Raw genomic sequence first — 12537 nt, 5'->3', positions numbered from 1 at the left:
TCCCTCCTTCCTCTTTTACTTTCTCTGTTTCTTCCCTGAACCTCAGTTTTACATCACCATATGTCTGTTGGATATTTCAATTATATATCCCAATGGAGGCTTGAACTCAACATATTTAAAATTGAACTCATAGTTTCCCCCTTCCTTCCTCCAAACTTCTCTATTTTTGTCAATGGTACCACCGTTATTCCAGTTCCCCAAGTTAATAGCTTTGACATTTTAAATTCTTCACTCTCTAATACCATATATCCAATCACTTGCCTGGAGTTGCAGTTTCTACCTTAATAATCTCTGATCCATTTCTCCACTCTCATAGTTATCACTGAGTACAGGCCTACATCACTTCTCACCTCAATTATTGCAACAGCTTCTTAATTGGTCTCCTCACTTCCAGTTTTTCCCCTGTTCCAGTTCTTTTTACATACTAATGCCAATGTAATTTTCCTTAATCATAAATCTGATCATTTGACTCCCTTTCTCAATCAACTCCAGTGGTCTCCCGAATGAAATATAAATTCCTCCCTTAACTTTTAAAGTCCTAACCAACCGAGGCTCTAATCTATTTTTTTTCTAATCTCATTGTATATGACTCTCCTTCCTGCATTTTGCAATATTAACCTTTTTTTTTGTATTTCTTACACCTGACATTCCATCTCCCATTTTTATGCCCACATTGGGGACAAAAGCTATCTAACATGCTTAGAACAGACTCCTTTCTTATTTCTGCTTCATAGAGAATCCTTTCTTTCAGGATGCTGCTTAGGTACTACTTTCTACATGAAGTTTTTCCTGATACCCCCAAATTCTAGTGCCCAAACATCTTTGTTATTTAATTACTTGATATATATTGGTGTTCATTTATGTTTTATATTTATACTGATTATACTTTTACATGCACTTTTCTTTCATTCATTAGAATTTAAGCTCATAGCAAGAAGAACTTATTTTGTTCTTTGTTCCTGTATTTGTGTCCTGAGGCCCTAGTATAGTGCCTGAAATTATAGTAGGTATTTCATATATACTTCTTAATTGATGGATATTGTGGAAGAGATTATTAATGGGTTATAGGTAGATCTAGATAGACTCTAAAGATCCTTCCAATTCAGAGATTGTGGGATTTTGCCTGGCAATTACCCAGCCATTAAAAGTACATGTTGTGACAATATAATCTGTGGAAGAAGTTCATTATCACTTTTCTTGCTCTCTACAGGTACAACATCCAGGACAAGGACACTTTCTTTGACAATGCTACTAGGAGCCGCATTGTAAGTAAGCAAGTGCAGGTGGCAAATAGATGGGGTTGGGGGTAATGCAGGAAAAAAGCACCTGTCTGCTGATTCGGACACCATTTGCTTAGAAGTTGCAAAGCAACAGGGCAGCAAATCTTAATGGCAAAAGGGATGGCAAACAAATCACACTATGCTTTTAGTTTGGGAAGCAAACCCTCCCTTTGTACACTCTTCCCTAAGGCCATTCTGATAATCTCAGAATCCTAGAATATTAGATGGTCCTATGGTTAGTTCTGAGGACATTGAGCTAAGTCTAGTTTTGCACATCTGTTTTGCACGTCTGAAATTTGTGACCCAGAGGCTTTTGAAGTAACATGACCAAGATCACATTGTAAGTTAGCAGTAAATGCTAGGAGAAGAACTCAGGGCTCCTAAATTTCAATATAATACTATTCATAAAAACTTTATTAATAGGTTTTGCTTTTATATCAGCTACATTTCCTAATAAAACCCTTCCTAACATCTCCTTGAGATTATCACTCATAATAAAGAATTAATAAAAGGTTCATTAAAACCAGCACATTGGGAAAGTTTAGCATAGATAATTGGGATGCCTGCATCTATCTTCTTTGGGGACAAGGTTGGGTATTATAATTTGCAGCAATCCATTTTAATTGTTTTGTTGTTCTTTCTATCCATAGTTGTGGTCATTGTGAATGTTTTTTCCTAGCTCTGCTTAGATCACTTTGTATCAGTTCACTTGCCTTCCTGTACTTCCTATTTTCATCATATTTATAATTCCTTATAGCACAGAAATATTCATTACATTTATGTATGATGATTTATTTAGCCATTCTCCAATCAATGACCAGTGGGAATATCTTGCCACTTTCCCTTATCCTCTGACTCCTTATTTTCTCCTCTTCAAGGAGTTCTTAAACAATTTGTTTTTATCATGAAAAGCCCTGCAAAAAAAAAATAGCAAGAACCAACTTACTCTGCAGAAAGTCTAATTGTGTGGATCTTGCTTTGGCTGAAGCCCTTTCAGTATGATAAGCATATGCTTTCTTTTCAGATTCTTTAGTTCTTTAGCAAGCATGAGTCTACTAATGGAATCTCCAGTTGCCCTTTGCTGTTGGTTACTAAACATTTGTTAATATGATTCCTTTTAAGAGACACAAGGGAGACAAGTTCCCTTCAAGGGAACTTTAACTGAATTAATAGAGGTATAGTTTTTTATTTGCTTACTCCTTTGTTTTTATTTGTTCCAAGAATTAAATTTTCAAAGAGAGACAAAAAGACAAAGGAACCCTAGGGGCAGCATGAAATTGCCCAATACCACCCAGTGGAAGTTAAAATTGTATTTTCCTTGAACACTTGGAAAGAAATTAATGTTGCAATGATTTAGGTTTGGGCGCCTCAAAGACATTTCTGGTGGTTAAGGTAATGAGCCAGAGGAACACTTGATTGAGGTTGACTGAGAATAGCAATAAAATTATCCCCTTTTGGAGATTCTGAGATTTAGATAGATAGCAAAAGCATTTGTCAAGCACTAACTATGTGCCAGATACTATACTAAGTGCTGGGAACAAAATACAAGCAAGATGGTCCCTCTCTTCAAGGAGTTTATAGTCTGATGGAGAAAGTACTTAAATGGGAGCTGAAGTACTGGGGACATAAATACAAGCAAGATGGTCCCTCTCTTCAAGGAGTTTATAGTCTGATGGAGAAAGTACTTAAATGGGAGCTGAAGTACTGGGGACATAAATACAAGCAAGATGGTTCCTCTCTTCGAGGAGTTTACAGTCTGATGGAGAAAGTATTTAAGTGGGAGCTGAAAATTAGAGAGTGAAGGAGGAGTTCTCTTCCAAGGCATGGCACGAAGATGGTGATAAAGTTTTGTTGATCCCAACAATACAAAGCCAAAGGTAGCTTATCAAAATTTTAAATGGTTTTAGGGGCAGATTCTAGTTTCCCACTGGGAAGAAAGTAGAGAAGACAGCCTTAGTGGAGACAGAAAGGTAAAAAACAAGCTAGAAGAATTTTAAAGGTCTCTTCCAATGCCCCTGTTTTACAGATAAGGAAATTGAGACCCAGAGTGGTAATATGTTCCTAAATATTCAGGTTCCTAAATGTCATTAAGAAAGAACTAGATTTTTACCTTACTATAGCTGTACACATTTCAGAAATGTCTGGAGGCAAGACAATGAAAAGAATGACTCCCTTAGTGCTTTTCCATTCAGAAGTCTTATAATGGCTTGAGATGTGTTATCCTGAGAATACACTCAGAACTCATTTAGGGTAAGTAGGCAGGTGATACTATAGTACATAAAATCTGGAGTCTGGAAGGTTCAGATGTGGCCTTAGACACTTACTACTTGAGTGATACTGGCCAAGTCACCTAATCCTGTTTGCCTCAATTTCCTCATTTATGAAAGGAGCTAGAAAAGGAAATGATAAACTAGTCCAGTGTCTGTGATAAGAAAGCCCTAAATGGGGTCATGAAAAGTCTGACACAGCTGAAAAGAACTGAACAATAACAAGGGTACAATGGTTTCATCAGAAAGAAGCTAACCTGTTTTATAGGTATTTCTTTTTTGTTCCTGTGGCAAGAAACATATGTTTATCCACTCCCTTGATTTGGTGTTATTGCAAGTGGCTAAAATCTCTGTCTCTGGAGGCCAGGGGGTGGTGGTAGTTATAAGGTGTTAGGGGGATTAACTGATAATTACAAAATGCTTGTAAAATAATAAAATGCCACATAAATACTGTTCCTAATTATTATCACTGTTTAATTACTGCCTCATATTACACACAGAATTAAAGGCTGCTGGATCCAGTTTTACTGGAAGTTATTTAAATGCCACTCCCACTGACTCTCGGGCTAAAATATGAGTTGTAAGCAAGGTTAGAGTGACAAGGTTCTGCTCGTACACTATCCCTGTTCTCACAGCCCCACCTTGTTCTCCCATGAGGCATAGACTCTTCAATGTAGTGTTGAAATCTGCCCTTGTCCCAATCATCTGCCTTTTGGCACAAATAGCAAGACAAATATACTTCTCCTCCTTGTATCCTTTGCTTCATAAAGGCCAGGATAAGCACTTACATCAATTTTCAGTGCAATTTAGAATAGGCTGGTAGAGAGGCATAAATATTCATCTTCAGACTTTATCAATCAGTTATTCAAACTTGAGTCCTCCCAAATACAATCTTTCAGAAGGGGGAAGAAAATAAAAATATAGCATCGACTATGTGTCAGACACTCTTAATTCTTAAGTGATGTGGTTATCTCCATTTTACAAATGAGGCAGGTAAGGGTTAAGTGATTTGCTCAGAATGACACAGTTATTGAGCATTTGAGATTGAACTCGGGTCTTTGCACTCCATATCCAGCATTCTGCACAATGTACCACCTAGCTAACTCTCTGAGGTATTCCCTTCCTTTAAATCTCATCATCAACCTGAAATAACATTTATGCTGAATAACTCACATAGTCTTGCTATTGTAGTTGATTCGTTTTGGTCATTTCTGACTCTTTATAACCTCATTTGGGGTTCTCTTGGCAGTATCCTTATATTGGAATAATTTGCCATTTCCTTCTCTGGATCATTTTCCAAGTGAGGAAACTAAGGCAAATGGGGTTAAGTGACTAGCCCAGAGTCACACAGCTAGTAAATATTTGAGGACAAATTTGAATCTAGGACTTTGAGTCTTCTAGACTGCAGACTATGTACTATGATGCCTCCTAGGTTAGTTCTAAGTAGAAAATTCAAAAATTCCCTATTCCTCTTACCCATGACACAGATTTTCATGAAAATCTTAAAAAGGTAGAATTTTAGGCTTACCTAATTTCTCTCAGAAAACAAAGTGGTTCAGTTGAAAATATTTTAGATTTGGAATCTGATGATCTGGCTTCACATCACCATGTCACCTGTGGTCATTTCCCTTAACTCTTTATTTTATTTTATTTATTTTATTTTTAAATAACTTTTTATTGACAGAACCCATACCAGGGTAATTTTTTACATTATCCCTTGCACTCATTTCTGTTCCGATTTTTCCCCTCCCTCCTTCCACCCCCTCCCCCAGATGACAAGCAGTCCTTTACATGTTAAATAGGTTATAGTATATCCTAGATACAATATATGTGTGTAGAACCTCCCTTAACTCTTTTTAGACATTATTATTATTTTCTTTTTTTAACTATAGTTTTTTATATACAAAACATATGCATGGGTAATTTTTCAACATTGATTCTTGCAAAAACTTCTGTTTCAACTTTTCCCCTCCTTCTTTCCACCCCATCCCCTAGATGGCAGGTAGTTCCATACATGTTAAATATGTTAAAGTATGAACATCATTTTTAACATGTATAAAACAAAATGGTTAGACCAGATGGCCTTCTAGTATTCCCATAGAACTTTGATCCTATTGTCTCATTGTCCCTACTAAATTTTAAGATCCTTGAAGGTGCAGTCTATGAACAAAGCTAATTTTTCATCTTCTTCAGGCCTTAGAATATGGCATATATGTAGTTACTATTTTGAATTTTTTTTAAATCTTTGACATATGGATTTTAAAACATCCTACTTATTAGGTCCCTACTATGTTCTCAACCATCTCTCAGATTCTGTGAAGGATACATAAGAAATATGAAACATGCTCCCTGTCCTCAAGAAGTTTTCCACCTAATTGGGAAGGCAAAATTAACATATGAAAGCCATCAGAGATCAGTCACCAAGTCATAATATACATGAGTTATACTAGTATCTACAGTCATGAGTAGTGGAAAAGGAAGCTGTCTGCTGAAATTTCTTTCCTCTCATTAAGTTCCAACATCCTACTTGAAGACTTCTATCTTCCTTCTCAAAGACTAGCCATTGCTTCAACTTCTTTTGGAGTTTTACAGATGTTCACTGTGTTTTCCTGCTTTGGGGAATTGGAAGGAGTTTTTAGGAGGTTACCAATATAATCCCAGAGAGTGGTATATGCATAATGAATAATAGTATATGGGTGACAGTGTGTTGTATTTTATATATTTGTTTCCAGGTGGGATGAAGAGGAGATAATGTGTGGGGGAGTTAAATTTTTTGTTCTGTCAAAGAATTCAAGTTTGACTGGGTTTGGCATTCAGTACATGAGTTCAACATATGCTTGGCTTTTCCCCCAGCTCACTCAAAATGCATATATATTCTTCTCCTCTCTCCTCCCTCTCTCTTCACCAGACCCCTTTCCCTCAATCCCTAGTGTGTGTTGTTCAAATCCTTATGTTGCCCAGGGACACAATAATTGGTCTCATAGCTTTCCCGTCTTCCTTCTTTAGGTGCATGAAATCTTGAAACGTACATCCTGTTCTCGAGCCAACAACACGATGGGTGAGTACTACTTGCTTACCATCACTTGGACGAGAGTGCTGATGGAGCCGCCAAAGTGGCCAAATACTGTTCTTTCAACAACTCACTTGGTGGGGGAAAAAACAACAAAAATAAACAATCCCTTGGGTACCCCCCTCAACCCACACACAAACACAGATGGGTGCTTCAGCAAAGGCTGAGAAAGCACAGACTTTTCCTAAAAAGATCAGCTGTCATATCATTCATACAGGGGTCCCTGCTCCCCTGGCCTTTGTCCCTTCCTCAAATTCTCATCTCAGCACAATTGCTTTTGTTTCTCTCTTTATTTACCACCCCCCCTCACCTACCTCCACCTCTCACTCACCCTTGCTGTCAGTAACTTTGAAGTCTATTTATTAGCCATCTGTTTTCCAACAGTGTTATGGAAGTGATAAGAAACATTTTAGACAGATATAGTTCTGGACCTCTGCTTGCTTACAGTCTGTATTATACCAGCCTTCATGCTGATGGATAGAACAGGCATAATAACAGAATTAGAATGTGCATATGTGAATTAGAGAATTTTAAGAGTCTGGAGAAGGAAATGGTAAACTGTTCCAGTATCCTTGCCAAGAAATCCCCATATGTGTCACTAAGAATCAAACATGAGTGCTACACCTGAAGACCTTAGGGGTCTTCTATTTCAAATGAGATATACTGGGTACAGTGGAAAAAACTTTGGGTTTTGCACCAGAAGACCTGAGTTTGATTTACAGTCTTCCATTTACTATAAATGATTCTGGGCAAATCACTTAATCTCTCTAGCTGTTAGTTTTCTCCTTTGTAAAATGAGTGGGTTAGACTAGACTTTATCCAATCTAACAAACATTTATTGAATGACTGTGATGTAGAAGACACTGTGCTTTATGCTAGGGAATGTACCTACTACAAAGGCTTTCTATAGGAGGTGGATTGTGAGCCTTGAGGGAATCTAGATGATTTTGAATGTTTCCTCAACCTTAATAATTAAGTTCTTATTCCATTGAAGAATGTTATTCTTTTTTATTTTTTTCCTAGTAAATTTATTTATTTTTAATATACTTTATGGATCATGTTGAGAAAGAAAAATCAGAAAAAAAGGGAAAAATCATGGAAGAGATAAAAAAAAACCCAGAAAAAAAGAAGTGAACATAGCATGTGTTAATTTAGTATCCTTAATTTTTTTTTTTTTTTTTTTTTTTGGATGCAGATGGTATTTTTGGTCCAAAGTCCATTGGGATTACTTTGGATCATTGAATCATTGAGAAGAACCAAGTCTTTCACAGCTGGTCATTGCATTTTTACTCTTATTGTGTACAACATATTCCTGGTTCTCCTTGTTTTGCTCAGCATTAATTCATGTAAATCTTTCCAAGCTTTTCTAAAATCAGCTTGCTCATCATTTTTCATAAAACAATAATATCCCATCATCTTCACATACCACAACTTGTTCAGCCATTACCCAGTTGATGGTCATCTACTCATTTTCCAGTTCTTTGCTACACAAAAAGAGCTGCTATAAACATTTTTGCACATGTGGATCCTTTTTCTTCCTTTTAAGATTCCCTTGGGATATAGACCTAGTAATGGCACTGCTAGGTCAAAGGGAATGGAAAAATTTTATTCTCTTCAGCAAACATTTTTGAAATTCTTAAGCATTGGGATTTGAAGGTTAAAAAAAAAATCACTTCTTTTTCCACTGTGCTTTGCTACTTCTTCCTTATCTATGGATGAAAAAAAAAAACAACTAAGAATGCATTTCATATTTAATTGCCTTAATCCCTAGATTTATATTTGGATAAAGTATTTTCCAATAATTTTTCTTGATTTTCCCTATAGAGGTAGGAAACTCATTAGCTCATAATAATGTAGAATTTTTATTTTTATTCCATTTTTATTTTCCATTTCTATTTTATTTCTATTTTTATTCTATTTTTAGAAATGTAGAACATTTTTTGATTAATATGAAGTCAAATTCTGTCTCCCTCTAATGTATAGGATATACATTAATATATATAATTGTTATATAATTAATATAATATAATATATAAATAATGTATAGAATTTGTTCATGAAGTAAATATTCTTTGAGTGCCTAATTTTAAAAAGTCACTTGCTAAATAATAGGTATAAAATGATAGCAAAAACTTGGGTTCTATTGTTATACAGTTTAAAATTCAATAATGGGATACACAAATAACTAACAAAAAATAGGATAAGTAAAATTAAGGCAAAGTGATTTAGAAATTTGAAAATAGAGAAGTCATTTTCACCTTAGAGACTGAGTAAGTAGGAGTCAGGGAAGATAGGAGGTGATGAGATTTGGAACAAAGAGCAAGGGAAGGACTTGAACCTATAATAAAGTATATGTTCTAGAATATATAACTTGGGTGATTCTAGGCAAGGAATTTGATCCTCTTTGTCTCAGTTTCTTTATCTATAAAATAGTAACAATAATGATACTTTTTTTCCGCTCCAGTATCATTATGAACAAAGTTCTTTGTCAGGCTTAAAGTGATAAATAAACAATGAACTATTATTGTTATTAGATGGATTCAGACAGGGCAGAAGAACTTCATTCTGGGTATTGGGGATGGCATAAACAAATGTGTGGAGATGGGAGAGATAATTATGAAAATAAATAATGTTAAGTAGCTTAAGAAAATATTTAATGAGCAGATTAGCCCCAGATTGTAAAGTCTGGAATTCTAGTTTCCCCAAAGTCTCAGAGGAGTACCTTGGTAAAAGCAAATGTAGGGTTCTTTGCTATTAAGGTTTCTTTTGAGGAATTCCATACTACTCGATTAATATAAATGGAATGATATTCCCCAAATTTGAATGAAAAAATTCGAGATTCTTTACCATTAATTTCTGGGAAACTCTAGAAGGGATTTAAAAAATAGTTTCATAAAATTACTGAATTATAGATCTTAGAAATAATCAGCCCTAACCCTTCAGTTTACAGGTGTTGAAACTGAGGTCCAAAGAAAGGACAGTCCATTTTTAAGGTTGCACAATGAGCACTTCTATACATAGAACTCAAATTCAGCTCCTCTCACTCCAAAGTCCTGTGCTTTTTTCACTACATATGGTTTCCAAGCATTGAGAAAGATTTGGCTTTTAGGGATTATGACTTCTCTGACTAAAGGAATGCTTAGTATGAGTCAGCAGTGTGACATGGCTGTCAGAAAAAACTAATGTGATCTTAGTCTGTTCTAACTGAAGTTTAATATCCAAAACAAGGGTGTGTAGTCTATGGGGTGGGCAGTTCTGTGCTTGTACTGCTCTGCTAGAATGTTACTGATTGTTAATGGCATTGCTCTAATACAGAAGCCCAACCAGTTATTGTAGCAAGGCGGTGTTGATTACCCAGTGACCTTTTTTTTTATTCTGAAAATATAGTCATGCATTTATAAATTAAAAAGTGCAAAGGAACTCCCATTTAAGAGCATTAATCAATCCTTTTACGTAAGGAAAGCCACACACACACACACACACACACACACACACACACACACACATAAACACACTCTCTTTTTTACAATGAGAATAGTTATTAACCTCCAGTTTGTTATACAATGGGGTTTCCCTTGAAACGCTTTGGCTGATCTGAACCATCCTTTTGTCACTACCTTCGTTCAGGTTTGTGTGGAAATATGCTACAGGGGCTTGCAAGAGGACAAGAAAACAATAGGCAAATAGACCTTTCAGTTCTTCTGGTCTAGTAGTGTTTCCTTCAGAACGAAAAGGCAAAACTCCTTCCAAGGACTCCAGAAGAGAAAATTCCAGAAAAAAAAGGTTTAGTAGAAGGAAAACTGGACTAGGAATCAGACAAGATCTACATTCTGAGATTGGTTTTGCCATGGAGCAAACAAGTGACCTTAAGCAAGTCATTTTACCAAATCTGGAACTATTTAAGTAAAATAAGGAGTTCATACATGATGACATCCAAGGATTTTTCCAACTCAGTTACCTATGGTTCTAAGGAATTTGTTCTACTTGCTTTGTGTTATCATTTTAATATTTTTAGCTTTATGGAGGAAAAAAGATTGTGGGAATAATGACCTTCCTTAGATACTCTACTCAGAGATGTCAGTTTGGAGACTAGTCTTGGTAGAATTAGCTCTTTTTGGAGAGATCTCATCATTAGGTGTATATAGCAAATAACCCAGCTAATGAAACCTTAATTTCTGAACCAGCATTACTTTTAGTAGTTGTATGCATGTGTATGGCAATTTCTATGTTTGCTTTATATCTGATTTTAGAATTTCATGAAATATCAGCATTAAAAGGAGTCACTTTAGGAGTCAATGTTTTCCATCCCAAACTATATGGATCCTGGTAAAAGAACGCCATTTTGTTCCCCTATCGACTAATCTAATATCTATATAATATCTATAACATCAGCACAGTGCTTCTCAGTGACTCAGAACATGGGACTATTATTTTGAGGGGGGAAAATGAACTAGGTTTTGAATAGGAGAAGAAGTCCTGTTTTAAGTTTATAGATTTTCATTAAATAAGGACCTTTGCTATGTGGATTGAAAGAAATTTCAGCCTTGTAGAAGAATGCTAATCCAGAAACTAATGATTGGGAAACATTGATCTACTTCATGGCTTACCTTTAGGACTTGATATGGACTTAAAAAATGAATCATTAGATCACATCATTTCAAAGTATAAGGATAAATGGAAGAAGAGATGAATAGTCATATATAATGAATTTTTGCTAAAAGCACTGCTAGAGAGAATGGAGTACTGAATAAGAAAGTGGAAATATTGAAGATGGTGATTTAAAAAATTATTCATAATAGTTGTATATATTGAAATTAAGTTATTCAGAAGAGATATGAGAGTTGTTAAGAAAGTATTTGAGAATGATAGGGATTTTTTGGACCATAACTTAAAATGTAAAATTATTGGCTAGGGACAGTGCATCTAACAAGGATTAGAAAAAGAGATTTACTAGAATCTTGAAAATGTGATCAAAAGGACTTAAAAACGAGAGGGAGAAAGTAGCCTTATATGTACTGACCAAGCTAAGTCCCAAAGAGCAGAGCAACTATAATATAGGAAGAATAGTAGTATATATGTAGTATTTATGCTCAGTAATTTAAAGGAAACAAAATTCAATCAAGAAACTAGTACTAAAACCCACCAATTACTTGGATAGAAGGGGAACATAGACAAAGAGTTTGAGAAATGGACAAAAATACTTGTATAGAAGAAGAGTTCCCTGAGACCACATAGTGGAGCTCTCTTCATTGCTGAAATGATAGCATTTGGAAAATTTTTGCATTACTTTAGTGATAACTTCATCCTTCAAAAAGTAGAGGATATAAAGAAAAAGGCAAATTGGTTCCTACCAATTAGGGCTAGGTTGGAGAAGTGGACCTGATTAGTTTCTTAGCAGTAAAGTGATTTTTCTGTGTTAGATTTTAGGATAAATCATGAAAAGAAACTTGAACAGAGTCCAATATACACATTAAAGTTTGAAAGAGTAGATTTAAAAATGATTAAGAATAGGCTGGAATCTGTAGCTTAAACTTCTATGTGGAAACAAAATCTGGGAGGAGAATAAGAGACTTTTATGAAGAAAATTTTGAAAGTACAAAAGGAAATATTTCCAGTAAAAAAGAAAGATGGTGCCATATAAAAAAAAACCCAATGAAGATAATCAAGGAATAAAAAAATTAGATTTTTAAAGTACATGTATGATTGATAAGAAAATAATGGAAAAGCTTAAACCCTATCAAACTATAACAAAGTGATTAAGAAGTCATCAAATAATTACCAGTCAATACACCTTATTTATACTACTATTATTTCCTCATATTAGTAAAATTTTTATAAACATGATCTCTACATTCAGGAATCAATGTTTTCCATTTCCAAACATTGATACTACTCTGGCTAAATATATCAGAAAGGAATG

The 12537-nt window shown here is 35.1% G+C and overlaps 1 protein-coding gene across 1 annotated transcript in view; it reads left to right on the top strand.

Annotated features, from left to right (window-relative positions):
* Positions 1-12537, top strand: part of ANO2 (anoctamin 2) — a 484690-nt gene that overhangs the window by 138573 nt on the left and 333580 nt on the right. Inside the window, exons 5-6 of the mRNA XM_052001239.1 lie at positions 1211-1265; positions 6554-6605. Coding sequence (XP_051857199.1) covers positions 1211-1265; positions 6554-6605 — 107 coding nt within the window. The remainder of the gene's footprint in view (positions 1-1210; positions 1266-6553; positions 6606-12537) is intronic.

The sequence above is a fragment of the Antechinus flavipes genome, chromosome 5 (genome assembly GCF_016432865.1).
Source record: "Antechinus flavipes isolate AdamAnt ecotype Samford, QLD, Australia chromosome 5, AdamAnt_v2, whole genome shotgun sequence".
NCBI lineage: Eukaryota > Metazoa > Chordata > Mammalia > Dasyuromorphia > Dasyuridae > Antechinus > Antechinus flavipes.
The sequence above is the reverse complement of the archived record's forward strand: the minus strand, read 5'-3'. Positions and strand labels throughout refer to the sequence as shown.